This window comes from Euphorbia lathyris, chromosome 2 (genome assembly GCF_963576675.1).
Source record: "Euphorbia lathyris chromosome 2, ddEupLath1.1, whole genome shotgun sequence".
NCBI lineage: Eukaryota > Viridiplantae > Streptophyta > Magnoliopsida > Malpighiales > Euphorbiaceae > Euphorbia > Euphorbia lathyris.
In genome coordinates, this window is record NC_088911.1 from 102,308,540 (window position 1) to 102,331,481 (window position 22,942).

The window sequence follows — 22,942 nt, forward strand, 5'->3', positions numbered from 1 at the left end:
GAACCCATTCCGTTGTCCCAGGTAAACGGACTACCCCTCATACATAACTCGTGAAGCGAGAGAGATGAAATAGCTTCCGCAAAAGCTGAAATGAGATGATGAGGATACACATGACCTTATTTCTTCTCCTCTTGGGCCAAGATATAGTTAAAGTCTCCCACAATCACTCATGGTAGCGAAGACGCGACTGCAATCAAAGAAAGAAGCTTCCACGAATCTCGTTGCCAACCTCTATCTGCAAACCCATAGAAGCCCACAAGATGCCAATCTCCCCGAACATTATCTTTAATAATAATATCTATATGGTGATTCGAGTAACTGTTAGTCTCCACCTCATCCTCATTCCTCTAAAGAACAACTAACCCGCCACTATTCCCCCGTACATTAACTAATTTTATTTTTATCAACCAAAGTCTCGACCAATAAAACAATAGACGACAGATGAGTTTTCAACAGCTCAACCAACCATCGAACTACCTAGGGGTTGTCGAGACCCCAACAGTTCCATAATAAGGAAATTCATGAAGCTCGACGGGTCTAATTCTAAGATCGCATCATTTCTGTCTCTAGAGAAGAAACTTTATCCTACTGACACGAGGAAAAAATATCTTTAGTGTGGTTACTTATTTTTTTTAGGAAAGAGTCATATTGATAACATTCGTGTCAAGGCCTTCATAACGACACTTCAAGTCATCCATAAGCTTCATCAACTCCTCCTCATCCAAGCCAATCTCTAAGCCCGCTCCAAATTCCATATTAACTGCTAGCCTCAGCTTGCCCGTAGCATTCTTTTCATTTCCAGTTTTCTACACCGTACTTAGGTTAGAAATAATATGTTGTATCCCAGCATTGTTGCCTTAGAAGTCGTGCCATGCAGCCTCCATGCTACCATGGTACATTGGTTTGGCACTTTAAGCCATTCACCCTATTCCTGAGAGATCTCCTTCACTGGAAGCCTGAATAACAGTTCACAAAATCTATATGCCCCACGAGTCCATAAATGTAGCAAAAGTTGCTTAAATGTTCGTATTTGAACTTAATAAAGGAAAACTCAATTTCAATTCTTCTTATCTTCTTACATCTCTTAGTGGTTCATGCATATCCAACAAAACTCGAATACGCATAAATTGCCTCTTGATACTCGCATTGTTATTGATATCGTACTCCATAAACAAGCCGATGAAATCACCTATTTGTTTCGCAATAATCTCTGACATGCCCTAACAGGAGATCATAAATCTATACCCAAAAAGGGCACATATTCAAATTTTGACATTCTCTGGCAATTCTCCTTGCTTCCATTCAACCCGTACTAGAATATTATTGCCAAACGACCACGATCCTCCACTCAAAACTCGATCACAATCAACTGTATGGAAAAACTAAGAAATAAACAAATTCGAGATTAATTCAAATATTTTTATTCCTCTGTCGATTCACCACAAATTGGCTAATCTAGTCTGCATAGCAATAAAATTTATTAGTTTGTCATCCAAAAACTTCCCCAACAACACTAACCCATTGTTTTGCAATTCAATCAGTTTAAGGTTTGCCCCAAAATAACATATCAATTTAGTCATGTAGTTAACGGGGAATAGCAGGTTTAGTCTCCACGTACCAACTATACAATCTTAAATCTAATGTTTGCTAGATGATATAATTTCAAATCTCATTATTGAAAAATAAGTTTTTGTCGTGAATAAAAGATGTACAATTTTAAATATGAAATTACACCTCTTCTATTAATGAAAAAGACTAATCTTCCAACTTGAAATCACACCATGTGATAAAAATTAAATCTAAACATTTAGATTTAAAAATAAGAAAGGAGATGGCTTCTTTCAAGAAAAGAACGTTGTGATATGGGACATAGGGATTAATAATTAGGAGGAGGAATGTTTGTCTGTGTGTCCTTATAATAATGTATGTTGTGTTATGGAAAGAGCACAAACGCTTGGATATGACAGGGAAGAAGGAGAAAGAGAAGACATCAATCCTAGGTAGTAGGATAGGGTAAGGTTCCTTTTCATTACACCACGCTCCCAATAGTGAACTTAGTGACTGAGTGGGTGCCATTTTCCACACACAAACATCTATACTAATATCTCCAAACTTCATGCCACTTCAATCCAATTCACTCTCAAACAAAGAATTATTAGTTAGTGGATTCACTTTCTCTCTTTCCTATGGAATGATTAAAATCCAAAAACATCAATATCAAAAGTTATTCCCTGTTGCACCCTTTGTCCCTTTCTTCTTTGCACTTTACTAAACCTGAAAAGAGAATGTTTATAACTCTATAAATATTAAAAACATCCCACCAAATCACCCACATCTTCTCCAAAGCTATTGCAGCTCATGGGGACAACCCGACACACCATCACCTATCCTTTTATTCCTCTTTTTATATCCTTCCAATTGCTACATTCCATTCTTGTTTTGGACTTTTTCTCTTTGCCCTTTTACTCTTAATATGTCCTTCGCCTACCCAGATTTCTTAGTTTAGCTACACACAACCTTGCCTTCTTGGACTTAGTGTCTCCCCTGCCGATTCTACTTTTCCCTTTCTACATCATTCTCCATCAATTAGAGAAATCATGTTGATTGCATCATATGTGCATCTCCTATATATATCTAGCAATTACACAAATTATGACAATCACCATTCACCAAGCAATACTCCTATCACTCTCATTATCACATACCTTCGTTGTTCTCCAGTCCGGTCCGTCCATGGGTAGGCAAAACTGTGATTCTACGGTTGTGCATTCCTCCATTGCCCTTCTCCAGGAGAGGTTTAGACAGTTGGAGAGAGCAAAGGAGATGAGGCAGAAGAGGGAGCTCCTAAGACTGTTCTCTGAAGCAGAGCAAGCCAAGCCAGCTAAGGCTTATGAGTCATCCAGGCCCTTTTTTCAATCTGAATTGATCCTTCCACCTAGCGAGCCACTCCAAGGATCTGTTTATCTCCAGCCGAACTTACGGAACAAGCAAACAGATCTGCAGAACATTGAGACTCCAAATTTGGAGAATTTATGGTCCAAAAATACTGTTATGCAAATTACTAATAACTTGGATGAACCAGATATTGATACCTCACTTCATCTATGAAATTTTTTACAATGGTAGTATCCCGTATTCTTGTTTCTTTGTTTTGTTTCTCGTGTTCTTTTACTGCTTTCATGGAGCTGTAAAAATAGAGATAGATAGAAGGGGAGAGAGAGAGAAGGAAAAGAGAAGATGAGAGAGATGTAACTAGTGTCTACCAGGACTCTCATTGTCATCTTCATGTTCAGCAATTACATTGGAATCAGAAAGACTATGCTCTGGTCTTTTTTGGAATGAATCCTCATCACATTCAGAACCATCTGCCTCTTCTTCAGTACTCCATTTCCTCTTCAAAATTCTGGGAACCAGGCGAGTCACTTCTTTGGCATCCATCATTACATCATCATTGTTTATCCGTTCAAACCGGACTGCACTGACTTTTCTGGCATTTCCTGCTAATATCTGCATCAAGGACAAGGCATCAGAGATATTGATCATAACAGCTACCCACAACATAGGCTTTGAAACTTGTTAGCTACTATGATCTCTAATCCAAGAAAATATGTGAAAGAATTCAGTAGACTGAACATTAATATTCAAACGCCCAAAAGATGATTTCTTGTTATTATAATTAAGAAAGTCTCAACGTGTGTATGTAACATATATTGTGCTTGATGCCAGCTGCTGAAGTGAAATGCAACAAAGGAATTGAGAAAAGGAGTACGAAATGATGTACTCTGTCCTGAAAAAAGGTCAAGTCATATATATGAAATTACTCCTGTTGGCAGCAAGCATTGTTATTAGAATCGTACGATTTGCGAGTCGAATCGTACAAGTCAAATCAAGTCGGCTCTATTTCGAGCCGACTCTATGGAATGAATCGAAATTGATCAGGGATCGATGGTGAATTGGCCGACACGGTGGTGAATCGGGCGAATCGACTGAGTCGTCCGACTCCAACAATTCAGGAATAATGTGGAAAAAAAAAATCTGAATTAATTATTATCTCATTTAGGAATACATAGAAACAAGAACAACTATTGTGCTTTTCGATTTCCATTCAATTAATTAAACAGAACAACTATCATCAACGTCCTTTTCTTTTTTCTATCATTCTACCATGGTGGTTCATCAAAATTCCAAAACCAAAATAATTAATCATCTTTCACTGAGCATCCCAAAGAATCAACAGACTCTAAAACTCAAACTCTCTACTCCACTAAGTTCTAACTTCTACGAATTGTGTTGCTAGAAGACTCTTCTCATCTTGAGATTTGGAGATGTTTGGGAGAAAGAGGAATCGAATGGTTGACGACGTTCTTCAACAAAATTTGGAGAAACAATAAGATGCCATCAGAATGGAGGAAAAGTATCTTAATCCCTTTGTATAAGAACAAAGGCGATGTCCAAGATTGTGCCAACTATTGGGGAATCAAATTAATGAGTCACACTATGAAACTTTAGGAGCGAGTGATCGAACAAAGGCTAAGGAGGACGGTGAAGATCTCGGAAAACCAGTTTGGCTTTATGCCGGGAAGATCAACTATGGAAGCCATCCATCTAATGAGACAATTAATGGAGCACTATCGAAATAAGAAGAAAGACTTGCATATGGTTTTCATTGACTTGGAGAAAGCATATGATAAGGTACCAAGGGAAGTACTTTGGTGGGCCTTGATAAGGAAAGGCATTTCGCAGAAATATATTGACATCATAAAGGACATGTATGAGGGAGCATGCACGAGTGTACGTACTACTGTTGGGAAGACTGAAGAGTTCCCTATTACGATTGGAGTGCATCAAGGTTACGCACTAAGCCCATTTCTTTTTGCCATCGTTATGGATGAACTAACAGGTTCACTTCAAGATGGTATACCATGGTGCATGCTGTTTGCAGATGATATTGTGTTGGTTGATGAGACGAAAGAAGGAGTGGAGAGGAAGTTGGAACTATGGAGACAAACTCTAGAATCTAGAGGCTTTAAGTTGAGCCGAAGTAAGACAGAATATTTGGAGTGTAAGTTTAGCGGCCATAGGAGTAGGGAGGCAGGGACAATCACCCTAGATGGGAGAGTTGTTCAGGCCTCGGATTGCTTTCGGTATTTAGGATCTATTATCCAAACGGATGGAGAAGTAGATGGAGATGTTGCTCATAGGATTAAAGCTGGTTGGTCGAAGTGGAAGAGTGCTACGGGTTTCCTTTGTGACCCCGGCATGCCTAATAGATTGAAGGGAAAATTCTACCGGACGGCAATTAGACCAGCATTGTTATATGGTACGGAGTGTTGGGCAGTGAAACACTGCCACATCCATAAGATGTCGGTGGCGGAGATGCGTATGCTGAGATAGATGTGTGGTCATACGAGAAAGGATCGGGTGAGTAATGAAATAATTAGGACAAAAGTAGGGGTCACATCTATTGAGAATAAAATGAGAGAAAACCGACTAAGGTGGTTTGGCCATGTGAGACGTAGAGCGCTTGATGCGCCGGTTAGGAGAACCGAAGAGTGGCAAAAGGATGTAGTGGTGAGGGGTAGGGGAAGACCTAAGCAAACTTGGAGGAGGGTGATCGAGAGTGATATGAGTTTACTGGGAATTGAGGCAAATATGGTAGTGGATAGGACGGAGTGGAGGGAGCGAATTTGTGTCGCTGACACGACTTGATTTCACGGTTTTATATGATGGTTCATGTTAGCCGACCCCGAATCATTTCGGGACTAAGGCTTTGTTGTTGTTGTTGTATAGTATTATGAATTTGAAACAATCTTACTATCCGAGTCGATTCACTAGTCACGGTTCACAAAATGAGGATTTCGATTCACGAGTCGAATCTCGATTTGACAACTATGGAGACAAGATATCTTGTCTTCCTTCTATTCCATTCACGATCAAAATTTACCTAACCCTCCATTCAATGAAGCAAGCCCAATGTTAAGACGAATAGGCTTCAACAGTTAAGTTTCCACCAATACAAATTAGCTAATGAAAACTGCTTTCTATTACTGGAATGGCTTTGCTTAGCAAAACACTTGCATTGAAATAGCAACAAACATGACCCTAAAAACACTAGGTGACAACGTTCAAGTTAGGTTACTTTGCTGGTGGATGCCTTGGTTGGGCCTGTAAACGACTTACGTTTATATAAACCTAAAATGTGGGAGCTTTTGCTTGGATAGGGGTTTTTTAAGAAAAAGAGAGATTGCAGTTCAAAATATCATTAGCCCAAAAAACACAAGACAAGATGGAAAAAGCACTGTAGAAAACATTCAGGAGAGGAAGTTCATGCACATAATGCACGACATTTGAGGATCAGCTGACCGTCCCTAGCTGTATCATAATGATAGAGAAGAGAACCACCCAGCCTATCGATAGGAATATTCTAGAAGTGATGAGCTGTAAGGGGTATTTCTGGTATAAGCCATTAGTATTTAGGGGGAAAAAAGTTTAGGAAGAGAGGGAGAAAAGATTTTGGTTATTGTTTGGCTGCTTTTTGGCAGAGGTCTACAATGTATTATAGACAGGGAAGATTCATCTTCCTGTGGGATTGTGAGTGTTTTTAGCTCCATTCCTTTATCATTTTATGTTTTGTTCTTTTATGATCCAACTTTTACCTCAATCTTATATATCTGATTCTTTCCATTCTGGTCTGGTCGGTCTGGCTTGGCATCAGTTTGCTCATCATCCTCTTCTTGAATTTCCTTTGCAAGGATGACTTTGATGGTCTCACCTGTCCTAGGGATGTATCCAAATGCCTCACATATAAAACCTGATACAGTCTCATATTGATGACCCTAGAAAAGAACAGAATGTTAGTGAGGATGCAGATTTGAGTATTAACAGTCACACAAAAGAATAGTAATCTTGCATAATAATATCAAGGACTCATTTAACAACTTCAAACTCCTCATATTAAATTCACATTCAACATGCTGGACAAGAAGATATCTAAAAGTTAAAATGACCATAATGCATGAATTCCTTCAGCCATCATCATCCTCATGAGTCATGACCACATCCCCCCATGAGGATGAATAGATGACAATAAATCCACACTAAATGTAATAAATGTATTCAAATGAACATTTGTGTATCATGTTATTTATAACATGAACCATTATAGGCAAGAAAAATAAAATTTTACAATCGTTTATTGCATCTACCAAGGATTAAAGACGTGAAGAAGCTGATGATATAATTACAGGAAAATTAATTTGCTCTTTCAACCAACCCCCCCACCCCCCCCCCCCCCCCCCCAAGGGGAAAAAAAACATATGCAGCCAGAAGTCATGATCAATGTTATGCATATCCATACTTTTTACCCACTTGGGTGCTTCAGAATTTGCATAAGCATAAAGTCCATTCATAAATGAAGAATATTTACCTCTGGCATTTTGATATTTAGTTCTTCTGAGAGTTGATCAATAGATGTATTAGCATCCACATCATATATTCCTTCTGCTCGCATAACTATGTAGCCAGTCTTCTTCTGTATCTCCTCCTAGAAAAAATAAAAGATATCACTAAAAAACCATGGCATCAAAACATGCTCTTACTGTGGTATCATGCAAAAACCTGCTACAGCATCTCAACAAGCCACTCCACTATCCATTAAAATGTCCATGTATACTAGATACTATTTGTTTAATCGACTACAGTTGATGGAGAAAAAATCCACCAGGAATATAACAGAATGAACAATGTTCCATATTATATTAAAAGCTCAACTCTCATCAAATCACAAGGATGGTATGCAATAACTATTTTCCTAATTTTTGGGTGTTGCGTGTATAAGAGAGAGAGAAATCTCACATGTCATTTGAAGACCAAGATCATTATGACTCTTCAGAGTCTTGTAACAGCTTGCATTTAATTATTTATCTCTATACAACATATAAACCATCGCATGTGGACTAGGAAGATTTCCACTCAAAGTTCTTAATCTCAAACAAGAAGAGAAAATTTGTCCTGTTCTACAACATGTCATCAACTAGACAGAAAAATCGATACAGTAGCTTCCTGGTGGATATTAAGCATAAAGAAAGTAGAAATTTGAGGCTTCAAATGATTAGAGTCACATGACAAAAAAAAATCTAGATAACCATGAAAATACAAGCATAAACAGATTCATTTACAATTTCATATGCAATCACTATAATTGCATAAAGTTCCAGTTAGATTTACTTTTGAATCGTTTTCATCGAATATTTCACCAACAATCTCCTCAACAACATCTTCCAGAGTTACTATCTGTTGTCCACAAAGATGAGAAAACGGATATTAGATAACATAATCTTTGAATAGATAATGGATACTGCATAACAGAGTTTCAAATACTTATCTGAACTTCACATGCACAAATAATATGAAGAGTTTTGACCAAGTACTTAAACCAGAAGGATATTCTAACATCAAACAATTTTATCTAAACTTGTTGAACTGCACATAACCAGCATAAGGTGTGTAAGACCCACAAGAGTAGAGATCAGTGATTCCCAATAGAGGACAGAGTTAGTAACCCCAGCAAAACCACAAATCTGTTTGGTGTTATAATATTATATTTTTCAACTGACTATATTATGGCTTTTTGAGGACCAAAACACAGTGAGCACTTAAACTACGGTATCACATAAAACCCTCTACAATGAATTTTGTTACGCACTATCTACGTTCATTCTTAGTTGTTGCTTCATTTAGTTATTTATGTGCCTAGAATCAAGAATGTCTTAATATTTCCATTCATCAGAAAACAGTTCCCAGCCATGATTATAACATTATTTCCACTGCCAAAATCAACTAGAAAACCTGCTAAAAGAAAATAGTAAAGAACCTAGTATATCAAGGTTGGAACAGGCAAACAGCACACAATATTTCAGACATGATCGACACAAATTATTGAATAATGACAGCTTTGAAATAGGAGGATTGCTTAAGGTTTGTGCATACTCCAATAGTTCCACCATATTCATTGAGAACAACAGCCATGTGAACCTTCCTGATGCGGAACTCTCTTAGAAGATTCCAGACAGACATTGAATCTGCAAGACCAATAATTTTGGCTAAGCTTATCGTGCAGCAGTACAAAACAAAAACATCAACTGCAAATAATTAAATCAAAAGAGAGATTTATATTGTGGACTTGAAGTGGAGAAAAGCTGCACTGCAACTTTGACGCTTTTTAGCCTCATCACTTTAAATCTTGCCTGGTTGCCCTGCTTAAGCAGACAGTAGTTTTTCTCCACAGAGAAAATAAATTTATCAAATTTTGAAAGAAAATCATAATTTATCGCCATAGGTCTCGTGCAATTGTCCAACTGAACTTGGTGAAAGAAACTTATTCAATCAAAGGTATACTAGTGACCAATTTAATTTTTCACTTTTGTCACATTAAATAATGTCCAATCCTGACTTCTGATAGATTCATTAGCAAGTGAAACCAATATAAATAAATAAAACAATAAAGAGGAAACACATAGCAAGATATAACCTATAAAACATCAGGTGCAATGCAAAAACATTATTCAACTTGGAGTAGTCAAGATTGATAAGGAAAATGTCTTCCATCATATGAGACAATGTCGGAGCAATTACCCAAATGGTAGATGGGCAAAAAAGTTAACACCCAAGAAAAGTGAACCAACTTGATATTTTGATATTATAACCACAAAGAAGAGTTTTTGGAATTTCCTTTTCCCATATCATCAAAAATTGTTGAATCACATTACTAAAACCTACAACAACAACAACAACAACAAAGCCTTAGTCCCGAAATGATTCGGGGTCACCTAACATGAACCATCATATAAAACCGTGAAATCAAGTTGTGTCAGCGACACAAATTCTCTCCCTCCACTCTATCCTCTCCACTACCATATTTTCCTCAATCCCCAATAAACTCATATCACTCTCGATCACCCTCCTCCAAGTTTGCTTAGGTCTTCCCCTACCCCTCACCACTACATCCCTTTGCCACTCTTCAGTCCTCCTAACCGGCGCTTCAAGCGCTCTTCGTCTTACATGGCCAAACCACCTTAGTCGGTTTTCCCTCATTTTATTCTCAATAGTTATAACTCCTACTTTTGTCCTAATTATTTCATTACTCACCCGATCATTTCTCGTATGACCACACACTCATCTCAACATACGCATCTCCGCCACCAACATCTTATGAATGTGACAGTGTTCCACTGCCCAACACTTCGTACCATATAACAATGCTAGTCTAATCAACCAACACAATTTCATGTGCAAACAACATGCACCATGGTATACCATCTTGAAGTGAACTCGTTAGTTCATCCATAACGATGGCAAAAAGAAATGGACTTAGTGCGGAATCATGATGCACTCCAATCGTAATAGGGAACTCTTCAGTCTTCCCAACACTGGTACGTACACTCGTGCATGCTCCCTCATACATGTCCTTTATGATGTCAATATATTTCCGCGAAATGCCTTTCCTTATTGAGGCCTCTGGCCTTTTCAATTTTTGTTAATTAAGACCATAATCAATTATAATCGCTGACATTAAGTGGTAGTTACCAAGAAAGCTAGCTGTGAACATAAAACTCAATTAAAAGATAGTTATTCGTGTTTCTGCATTATGAATTGTATATTTTAGCAGTTCAAAAGCAGCATTTTATATTTGTGATATGGCTATAAGGAAACAATAAAAACCTCATTTCGAACTATAAAAAATGCAATTTTGGACAGCGTACGCAGATAAAATGAGTAACACTCTTTTAAATGGGTTTGATGCTTACAACTAATTTTTTTGGCAACAACGGGCTTAATTTGTGCTATTGTAATTGATGGAGAGCTCAATGTGTTAAATTGAAAGGTCAGGGGCTTAATCAACAACAATGAAAAAAGATAAGGGGCCTAAAGATGTTTTTTTCCCAAACAAAATAAGAAAGCAACTTCATTTAATGAATATCACTCGAAAACATGCTGACCAAAGTTTCAGGAATGAAATAATTACCTGGCACAAAATATGCAGGCTTATGGGCCATTTGTCCCACAGTTGTACTTTCTAGTAGCTCACCCTTCAAAATCAAACAAATTATAATTCTGCACACTATGAGATTATTGGATACAATCAATAAACAAAGAGATAGTGATTGCAGAGAGGGAAGAACAGGAATAGAAATTGCAAGACCTTCTGAACATAGTCTAGCAGATCCATTGCATAGGCAATGCCCATAATATTGTCCACGCGCTGCTCAAAAACAGGAACCCTATCAATATATCCTTGAAAATTTTAGCATTTTCCTAAAAGAAGATGTACATTCTTTTAAGGAAAAAGAGAAAATACTTAAAATATGAAGTGCTACCTTTTTATTTTTAGGAAATTTTTAGAAAATATTTGAGGTGTTAACCATTAGAGAATTTACCTTGAATACTGATGTGTTACCCACAACTCATGAAAATCAACTAGAGTTGCACTGTCATCAATTGCAACTACATCGACAAGAGGTGTCATCACTTCTCTAACATGTGTATCCTTGATCTCAAGCACATTCTCAATCATATCCTGTTACAAATTACAAACGCTTTTAGAGCATAAAACACAAAGGGAAATGGAAGAAAAAGATTTGTTGATAATACTTCTACGACTGAGAAATAGTACAGTTTTGCTATAAAAACTAGAAAAAGGGTTAAAATATAACCGGATCAGAACCAGAATGATTCTATTCCAACAGGAACTTAGTTCCCTCTCTCCACGCTCTCAGCAGAGAGTCATTTCCCCAAACTCCCAGAAAATGATAATTACTCTGTTTCCTTGTCTCAATCTCAGAGTTGTTTATTATTATTTGTATTGAGTATCCAAATTAAAAGAATTTTTCTGGGTCAGTACACTTTCTCTTTCAAGTCAAAAGTCTTGACCCCTGTCTTTATGGGTTATTTTTGGATGCGTGCACTCCCAAGGCCAGAATCATACTCTTCAACTGCACAGCTCCTGTAATGTGATGATGCAGAAAACAATTCCTTCCGACGTAATGCAATTTCCACATTCTATATCAGTCTCATTGCTTTCATGTGAGTATCACGTCTATGGATATGCACCCAATTCATGTGAGTATCATGTACTGGAATTCTAGCTATAATGAAACCAATGAAACCAACAGCTCAAGATCTTCTACATAGTGCTGCACAAATCCATTCTGCCTAAGGGCTGCCAATTATGTTCATATGGGTTTCGAACATCAATTCCACTGACACGTTCCATCATCTCTTACTGTGCTAAGTGCAGTGCATATTAATTGGGGTTTGATGGTCGCAAAAGTATTTCTGTACAAGACAACCCCTGGGATCCATGATAGCTAGAACCCAGCTTCACTTCTATGTTACCATACGAGATTCGTCATGAATGAATGATCGTAGCAATGCTCCAATCACCTGACCACACCTCAAATGATTGCCATCCCCATGATATAGCTGTCCCCTGGAAAATGAGCTTTATGGTTCATCGTTCATTTGAGTCAACTCAGGAGAAATCAAGTCATCATCATTGGCTGGTGCTTCTCTTGTTTTCTGATCAAGACATAACCAGTCCCCTAAGCTCTTCTTGTGATTTTTCTCTGCTTGCATCCCCTGCTGCATATTGGTCATGGACTGAACAAACACTTACACCTGTGTTTCGAAGCCATAACCAGACTCTCATTAGCCTTAGATCTTGCTTGCCACCGCGTTTCCATGTTCCCCTCAGTTTTCAGCATATCCAGCAGGTCATACCAAATCAATAGAAGCGCATACGCAATGGAAGAAATAAAATTTATTGATTCTGTTCTACACTAAGAAAAGTAGAGTTTTGCTTAGGAACTAAGATAACTACAAAGGCAAATTGAAAGTAAAAGGATAACCAGAAAAGAATATATTCCCACAGGGATATACTTCCCTCCAGCCTCTTAGCAGAGACTCCATTTATCCAACTCTCCAAAAACACTCCTTCCCTTTTCCCTTGCTACCCCTACAGCAACAGTTATCAATAACTTCCTTTACCACCAAGCTGGACTCCAAAAACACATGGTACATAACACCTTCCAAATTCTTGGCCTATTAGTTGACTGATCCAACAAATGACCCCCAGCATCCCCTTCTTATAGCAACTCAACCACAAAAAGTAGAAGAGGAACACAACTCCACCATTCAATGAGTTTCCTAGAGAGGCTTAAATGTACTGTTATAGATATGGCACGCTTAATATTATGACACTCAAAATGTGGGGAAAAATCAATACAATAGACAAATCCTCGTGTCTGAATTCAAATTTGAATCAAAGTAAAGTTGATCGAAGTTGTATTGGATTAACCACATTAACTTCAGCCAATACTGCTACTTTATCAGTTTTCCACAGCAAACAAATGGTTTGCAGCTGTTAACCTCAGAATTTTAAATAAATAAATAAAGAACAGTTATTTAATGTCTGGCCACCCTCATAATAACTACTCTCTTTCTCTCTCTCTGTGAAAAAAAACAAACACATACTCTTAAATCTTTAATGTTCTTTCATGTTCCAAGAATTTGTAACAGATGCCATATATAGCAGGTAAACAAATAAAAGATGCAATCCCTATTTTATAACATGCAGAAACTGAACCAAATTTGTCAAAATTTTCTTAATAGAAGCGTTCCAGGCAAAATCATAACCATATTGTTACAGTACCTGTTCCTCCTCCTCTATTGCGCCACTCAATTCTGCCCCCCGCAACATTAACTTCAACTCATCTTCAGTAACATATGGTTCACTAGCAAATAGAAAAATGAAAAAGATGGAATAAATAAGAAATATTATTTCAGAATGTATCCAACAAACTCATCTTCAGGAGTATATATATTGATAGTGTCAGATATTAATATGAATTGGGTCTTAACTATCAGCTTAAGCTTTCAGTTCCATTGGTTACATGACATGGTATCAGAGCCTCTTAGACCAAGTGATCAAGGGTTCGAAACCTGACAACCCCATGTATTGATTTAATTTCAACACATGGTAAGATTGGCATGTGTTGTACGGGCTTCAAGCCTAGTGGACATTCACATGCAGCGTGTGTTAGATATTAATATAAATTGGGTTTTAACTATCAGTTCAATTGGTTCCAGGACAGATAGAAATACCAGCATCATATGTATAACATATGGTGAAAATGCCCCTAAGGTCCTCCACTGGAGAGCCAAAATTCAGAAAATAAATATAGACAAACACAAAATAGCAGAAGCAAACCTAACTTCCATGTCAAAATGGAAGTTTTAAGAAATACAAGAATTTCAGGATTGATTAACCTTCTCCCTTTCAAACCAAGCATCTTTAGAATTCCCATCGACAGAAATGTGACAACTCTTCCTACAGGATACAACACCAAGGAAAGCCATGCCACTGGCCTGACCTAAATGCATTACAAACGACATTAGATGTAGTAGTGAAGTTGGTTAATGCAGAAAAGGGATAGATTTGAAAGGCCCAAATCAGTTAAGCACTTAGCATATATACACTTACCACAAATCTTGCAACCTCTGTGGCATTGTGAACCGCAACACTTTTAGGAGTGATCTCAGTAAGAAGCAAGATAGCGACCTAGATTTATTAACGAATAACAAACAGAAAAATGGGTAAGAAATTTTTCAATGAGACATATATCTATGCATGTCCTTGCCTGTCACATAGAGCTCCAAGAATTTGCTAGGTGCATAACTTGTCTTTGGCATCTTGTTTAATGTACTTGGTGCTTAATAAAAGTCAATCTATATCCTTACCAAAAGAAAAAAAATATATCTCTCTCTCTCTATCTATCTAAAGAGCAACAAATTGAATAGACACACAAGCTCACAAAAATAAATTGCTACATACTGAAGTCCAATATTCACCAAGAGTAGGTTGATTCTATTGCTCCAAGATCCTTATCACTAATCTCTAACCCCTGCCTCCTAAAGGGAAAAGAAACTTCAAAAAATTACTAAGCAAGGATGCATTTTTACTTTGTCCACCATTTACTTGAATTCAAACAGGATTTTCATTTTATTTTAGTAAGGAAAGAGCCAGTAAGTCATGGGTGAGTGCCGTAATTTACAATTAGATACCAACAAGGCATTTCTACCTAAATTATCATTAAATTAAGCACACATGAATGTAGAAAGGAAACCACTACGTACAGTCATTACTCCAGTGGCTGCACTAACTCCAGCTTCACCAAAAATTGTTGTTGCTGCTTCGGTGACCAGTGCAGTTGCTCCAATATTGACCACACTAATTACATAAATAGGATGCACAATAAGAAACATTTTCAAATTCAAGCTAAATTATTCAAATCAATTATAGTATTGGAGGGCTGTACGTTGTGCCAATAAGAATAGTTGTCAGAAATCGAGTTACATCACTGCGAAGCAATTTGAAGACGCCATCTTCAGACTCTTTTTCAGCCAGCTCTCGCACCTAATAAATTTACATAAGACTACCAATTAAATCAAAGAACCATGGTCAACAGATGAAAAGAGTGGGTAACATACATGAGCACTGCCATTTAACAGAATTCCTCAAACAGAAGAGATTAGTAGGAGGTATACATATTATGCCTAAAAAGATTTGTAGTAGCTTAACAAGTCATTGACTCTTAATCCCTTTAAAGCTACACTACTTATAATGTCACTGCTGTCAACTCAGTTCTTGTATGTTGCAGTTCAAATAAATCTTAGTTTCTACTTAGAAATGTTATGTGGCAACAATTTCAAACTCGAAATTAATATAAACCTTGATCCATAATTTCAAGCCGCACATCCACAACCAGGTTGTTGCAAAGATTCTATTTTACCGTCTCATTAGCACTAGTAGGCAGTAGCTATTTCATTTGTCTCACTTCTTTTCCCTTTCCAGAAAATGATAGAAAAACAGCACTAATACTACTTCATTATAAAAACCAAAAAGATTACATAATAGATAAGGACATAACCAGCCATCACTAGCTAAACACATTACATACCTTCCAAGGCCATAGTGTAGTTATGGAAGTCTCAGCCATAGAAAAAAATGCTGACAAGCCAAGAAGTGCAGCCAATATTAAACCCTGCTCCTTGATCACTATAAGGAGCTGAGAAAGCTTAGGCCAAGCATTCCTCCATATTAATATGCTCTGCCCAATAACACCGTACCCAGCATTCACCACACCTTCAGCTGCAAAAACTCGTTTACAGCCAACAACCAAAACCCCACATATAACTGCACCCAAAAGGAGCCCACGTGTGGCCAACAATCTTAGCAACTTTAAATTCAAACTCTTAGCCGCATTTTCTCTAATACCCAGATCAGTGTTTACGCTGTTTAGTGATTTTGAACGAGTTCGAAAATCAGAAAAACTGATTCTAAAAGAACGTGAGGTATAAGGTGCTCTACATTTGTACGGATTGGCAAAATTAGATGAGATGCAAGATGAGAATTGATAATTCTTTTGAGATACCTTAACTGGTACCTTTGAAACTCTATTGCAATGCAACAGACAAGAGGTTTTTGGTCCAGAAATGACCACGGGGCAGCCCGGAACTAACGGCTCGTACGCAAATTTCAACATTAAACCCCCCAAATTTTCGCTGAAAAGACGGTGGGTATCTAGTCCACCCCTTGTTTGGGTGGAGTAGTGTTAATAAGTGATTTTTGTTTGCAATGGAATTGGATACAATCAAAACTGAAATTTTGACAAAATTGGAATCAATGGAGAGAAAGTAAAGGAAACTAAAGAAATTGAAAATGGAGATTTAAAAAGTGATAGTTGAAGTTGAAGGATGGACCAGGGAAAGGAAAGAATTTGATGTGTTCAAAAAAATACATGTTTTGACTGGTGTTAGGTGGCGGAGGTAATGGTGGCGTGGCGACTTTGAAGTCCGTTGGCTGAGGAATAAGTTTGTTCGCTCGCTGGTGAAGAGGGGATACTGCGGGAGCAAGTGGCTTTGGATGTTATTACTCTTATACCCTTCCTACAAATATTTATATTGGCTTAAAGCTCAAATTTTCTCCCAATTGTTTGTATAGATTATCCGCTTAATGGCCATGTTTGGTAAACAGCGTTTTGGGATAAAAAGAGCGGTTTTGACCAACTTTAGCGGTTTGATCACTGAAACCGCTGATTGGAGTGTTTGGTGAAGAGAGGTTTGGAAGAAAGTTTTGGGATGAAAACGCTAATTTAGAAAAAGCTCATTTTAGGAGCTTTTTCAATTAGCGTTTTGCAATATTAAAATTAATGGACTTCTTTAACCCTAATAGATAGACTCCTCCTCCAATATTAAAAAAAAGAAATGCCTTTATTCGTCTTTTTGCACAAACCGCTATTATCAATCAGCTAATTTTTACCAAACAGGTCTACACAAACAGCTAATCAAATCAGCTAGTCAAATCAGCTAATGTAATCAGCTAACAGCTAACAGCTAATTCCCAAACAGGGCCAATATCTCCGCAGTCTTTGAACTTGTCTCGTTTTATCACTTAGCTTCATCTACTTAACGATCGACCTATCAACGTCTCAACTCAACAAATACAATACATGAAATTGATTAGCTTCCTCAAATCATTTTATGCATCGTATTAACCCTTTAAGTTTTTATGTCTGTTTCAAAGCAATGGAGGAAGAGTTCACATCATAATGCAGAATGTATCTTGGAATGTGTACTTAATGTCATGTAGACACAAAAGAGGTCAAATGTATGACGATTTTTGAGTTGAATGAGATGATAGGTTAGTCACTAAGTAGAGGGGGCTAAGTGATAAAATGTGACAAATTCAGAGGGCGGTTGATGTATTATGCCTACATTATGAGAGGATTATAAACATTACTTATATGCAGATTAATATATATGTATGTGTATATAAAGATCAATACAACAGAATTGGAACTTAGATGAAGAGAAAATATAAGAGAATAAAATATATTAATATGGTACATCTTACAAATAGGAAAGATAAGCCCATTTTTAATGGAAGATTTACACAAATGAATGGTTCTGACTATAGGTAGGGCTCGTTTATTTTACTTACTGTTTGCAGTTGCTATTTGTTGTTTGCTGTTACGGTTTATTATTTGTTGTTGCTGTTTGCTGTTGAAAAATGTTGCTTTTCCAAAAAACAGAGATTCTCTGCTTTCATAAAAGGCTATTTTTCGGGTGAAAAGACAAACCTAAGGTCACTAACCAAACACCTAATGCTGCTTTTCAGATATAAAAGACAAATATGAGATCACTAACCAAACACCTAAAACTCTCTTTTTTAAAGTGAAAAGGCAAACTAGAGCATGAAAAGGTGCAACCAAACACCCCCTTAACTTAATCGTCACTTGTAAGTGTTGATATAATAAATATATGTATAGTCGTTGGCAGACAGTCATTTAATATGTTGGACATTTATTAACTAATTATTTAAATATTTATATTTTACAACTCTCTTTTGGATGCATGAATAGGGCAATGCTTCATTAAAACTCTTACAAGTAAAAATCCAGTGAGACAAAACCATTAGTTAAAAGGGAAAAAAGTGCAGCGTTTACACTCTTACTCGCAATATTACTGAAGATCTTTAAGACGACGCATTCTAATATCATAAATAAACTTCTTAAACATTGTAGAAGGTAATATCTTTGTGGACAAATTTGCTAAACTGTCACTTGATCGAATTTGTTGAATATTGATTTCACATTCTTTTAAAGATCACGAGTAAAGAAAAAATTTAGTGAAATGTGCTTTGTTCTGTCTCTTTCAATGTAATCTTTCTTCGGTCGAGCAATGCAAGCTATATTATCTTCCTATATTATTGTCGGAGTTCCTTTATCTGATCTACCACATGATTCTCATATATGATTGGTTAATGATCTTAGCCAAACACATTCTCGGCTTGCTTTATGAATAGTTATTAACTCAGCATGATTTGAAGAAGTTGATGTAATAGTTTGCTTCGTAGAGCGCCAATATATAATTTTACTGCATATGTGAATAAACAATCTGTTTGTGATCGGGCTTTATGTGGATCAAATAAGTAACTTGCATCCGTATAGTAAACTATTTTAGGTTTAGATTCATATGCATTAAATAAACTCAAATAAGTACTTCCTTGAAGATATCATAATATATGTTTAATTTCATTACAATGCCTCTATGTAGGTGCAGAGTTATACCTGGATAACAAATTGAGAAAAAAGCAATATCGAGCCTCGTATTGTTAGCAATATATATTAGTGCATCTATTAGAGTAAGATATGGTACTTCGGGATCAATAATTTCTTCTATATCTTCTCGAGGTCGAAAAGGATTTTTATTTACATCAAGTGATCGAACAACCATTGGTCTACTCAATTGATGTGTTTTGTCCATGTAAAATCTTCTAAGGATATTTTCTGTGTAAGTCGATTAGTGAATAAAATTTCTCTTTTATAGGTGATCAATCTGTAAGGCAAAAAAAAAATACCTTCCAATACCTTTCATCTCAAATTCATTTTCAAATAATTTAATGCTTTTAAAATCTCTTCGGGAGTTCCAATAATATTCAAATCATCCATATAGAAAAGCTGGAAAATCTTCTTTATGAAAATGCATGAATAAATTTGATCATTCATATAACTCTCTTTCAATAAATATTCACTAACGCAATTATACCACATGCACCTAAATTGTTTCAGTCTATACAAAGACCCTTGTAACTTTATCAAATAAAGTTCTCATTTTTCTCATTTTTCTCGCTATTTGAATCCTTTAGGATTTTTCATATAAATATCATCATCAAGTGGGTTATATAGATAAGGTGTAACTATATCCATTAAGTGCATGTTCAATCTTTCTTGTACTGCCAAAATAATGAGGTATCAAAAAGTTATTGCATTCACGATAAAAGAATATGTCTCCTTATAATCAATCACAGGTCTTTGGAAAAAATATTATGCAACAAGTCTTACTTTATATCTTATAACTTTATTTTTCTCATTTTTCTTTCTAACAACCCATTTATATCCTATGGGTTTAACTCATTCTAATGTTCGGACTAGTGGTGTCACGTCCGTATCCTTAATTTTTATTTATTATACCCCGAACCCTAAGTTATATTATATTCGTTTTAGGATTGGTCGATTAATTAGGTGTTACGTGTATAGTTTTGAGGATAATTGCATATTTTTATAATAATTATAAGTTTAGGGTAAGTTTTAAAAGAAATTAGATTTTTGGAGGACCAAAATGAATAATTAATCACTCACATCAAGACCTATATATAGCATTATTTCAGAATTAAAAATTATTTTGATCAAAACTCTTCCTTCTCCATTCTTCTTCCTCCTCCATTCTCTCTCCTTTCTCCTCCACCTTCCACCACCACCAAAATAGGGCAACTCCACCGTTTTTGGTGTTGTCGGAGATCCAACTGTCCAAATCACTTCAAATTTTAACTGGAGATTCTAGACACATAGAAGCAACTTCTGACCGAAGGGATGTTGATGTGGAGTTGTGTGCAGAGAATACGGGTTTGGCAGATTTAGGGTTTTGTGGTGTTATTCTCAAATTTAGACCAATGTAAGTAACTATCAACTAGTCTTTTGGTTTGCATGTATAGATATATGTATATTGAGCTTTAAAACTCCATAAATTTGTCTCCTAAGGGTTTCCTTAGAAATGATTTAGGTATTTGTTGTTGATTTATGAGGTTGTGTTTAAGGTTTTGAAGGAGATGAGTTTACAAGGGTATTTTGGACTATTTTCATTCATACTTTGATGTTGAATTGGTTTTCTTAAGAGTTTAACTGTTATTTAGTTCAATTAATATTGAATTGGTTTTCTTAAGGGTTTAATGATTATTTAGTTCAATTGATGTTGAATTGAATTTCTTTAAGGGTTTTGATGCTATTTTGGTTCAATTGGATTTCTTTAGGGGTCTAATTACTATTTTGGTTCAGTTAAATTCAATTGATGTTGAATTGAATTTCTTTAAGAGTTAAATGATATTTTGGTTCAATTGGTGCTAAACTAGATTTCTTCAGGGGTTCAACTGCTATTTTGGTTCAGTAAATGTTGGATTTTGATTTATTGATGATTGTAGTAAAATTTGATCGGTTTGATGAGAAAGTGTATACAATTGAAATTTGGTTGGATTTTGGGTAAATTTTGTATCCATCAAGAGTAGTCCGGACATGTGGTTTGATATTTGAAGACCATGTTTAGTGAGGAACATGGCCTGTGTACACAGTTTAAAGACCTAGTCGGGTATTGACAGCGAAGTGTTGGGTAAGACCAATAAGGGATTAGGCATGGTTAAAGAGACGTATTGATTATCTTTGTGTGTTATGGATTGATTTACGAGGATACTCAGTGATGGATACGATATTGAATTTGATTCGAACTTCGATTTTTAGCAAATGTTTATATAAAAATCATTACTGTTGCTTTCAGAGAAAAGCTTTTGAAAGTAGGATTGAGCAACTTCTCCCATACCTGTTGTGTCATACACCCATTCCCCTGACTCATCACGCAATCTGCTGATGTGGTTCTGTTTACGTCTACCATTTGCATAAGAGTGATAAAACCGGGTGTTATTGTCTCCCTCTTGGAGCCATAGTACTTTAGACCTCTGACGCCAGTGATCCTCCTCCTGCAATAGTAACCGGACAAGCTCAGATCTAGTGCTTTCATAGATTTCAACATCTCTTCCCCCTCCGCCAGATCTCAATCCCTCCATATGAGCCTGAAGATCCAAAATAGTATTACGTGTTTCAGCGTTTCTGACCCGACCCCACTTCCCCAAATCCCCCGCCAACCGCTGAAGTTTTGTTGTAATAGGGACTGATCCGGTGCTGACCCAAACCGACGAAACCAACTCCTTGAAATTCGCTTCCCTCAGCCATTTTTGCTCAAAGCAAAATTGCCAGGAGGACTTTGAAACCGTGCTATCTGTAATGAGAAAGATGGGTGAGTGATCAGACGTCGGTGCTATAGAGTTACGACTAGAGTGGTTAGGGAACATCGTCGCCCACGAATCAGTACATAGACACCGGTCTAGCTTTTCTTGGACCTCGTTGATCTTCCCTCTGTGTCGAATCCAAGTGTAAGGGTAGCCAATTAGAGGTATATCCTGAAGACTGCATTGAGCCAGAGTATCTCTGAAACCCCTATAACACCATTCTGGATGCTCAATTAGCCCATTTTTATCGCTGTGGTATAACAAATCATTGAAGTCGCCTAATATCGCCCAAGGGAGTGAAGAGGCGGCAGCAAGGTTCCTCAGAATACTCCAAGAAACCTTTCGTCTAGCTCTCTCCGGACACCCGTAAAAACCAGTCAAACGCCAATCCCCCTTCTGAAAGTCATGGATAGTCAAATTAATATGATTAGTAGAGAAAGAAGCCAAGGTGCAGCAACTATTTTTCCTCCAGAACGCACAAACTCCCCCACTGCGCCCAATGCTATCGACTGAAAAACCACCTTCAAAACCAATCTTATTGCGAAGAAAATCAATACGTGCCTGACCCACTAGCGTTTCAAACAAGAAAATAATATCAGGCCTTTGAGCTCTGACCAGCTCACATAGTATCGGAACTGCCTTGGCGTTGCCCAGGCCCTGACAGTTCCAGCTTAGTATCTTCATGCTGATGGGCAGATGCCCGCGCCTGCCTGTTTGGATTGATGTGTCTGTAACTCTAGTTGAAAATTTGGATCAATTTGTTCCTGATCAATGGTACCATTGACCGGATGCCCTTCCCTGCAGCCTGGTATTGGGTCCACGTCCATAGACTGGATAACTATTTCTTTCGTTTTCAGTACTATCTTGGTTGCCTCTGGGATATCAGTTCCCCTTCTTCTTTTCCTTTCATCATTCACCTCAAACCCTGTTTTCGACTGTTTCCCTTCCTGAACCGACTCCCCTACTGTTCCCTGTTCAAAGATGCTAGTC

General features: G+C 37.0%; 1 protein-coding gene across 2 annotated transcripts; it reads right to left on the reverse strand.

Annotated features, from left to right (window-relative positions):
* Window positions 1–1,652: 1,652 nt before the first annotated feature.
* On the reverse strand, window positions 1,653–16,957 carry LOC136219192 (putative DUF21 domain-containing protein At3g13070, chloroplastic). 2 transcript variants are annotated; one of them, XR_010684068.1, is made up of 15 exons: window positions 16,017–16,957; window positions 15,375–15,472; window positions 15,193–15,286; window positions 14,540–14,617; window positions 14,326–14,429; window positions 13,709–13,790; window positions 11,436–11,575; window positions 11,201–11,279; window positions 11,024–11,087; window positions 8,989–9,080; window positions 8,227–8,292; window positions 7,427–7,543; window positions 6,657–6,836; window positions 3,093–3,507; window positions 1,653–2,997 (listed from the first exon to the last, which is right to left on the reverse strand). XR_010684068.1 is itself a non-coding variant. In XM_066006477.1 (14 exons), the coding sequence occupies exons 1-14, from the start codon at window positions 16,599–16,601 to the stop codon at window positions 3,253–3,255; spliced, it is 2,034 nt and encodes a 677-aa protein (XP_065862549.1). In that variant the 5' UTR covers window positions 16,602–16,957; the 3' UTR covers window positions 3,059–3,252. The 2 variants fall into 2 exon arrangements, 1 of the variants encoding a protein (XP_065862549.1); XM_066006477.1 differs by lacking the exon at window positions 1,653–2,997 and having other exon boundaries at window positions 3,059–3,507.
* Window positions 16,958–22,942: the final 5,985 nt, after the last annotated feature.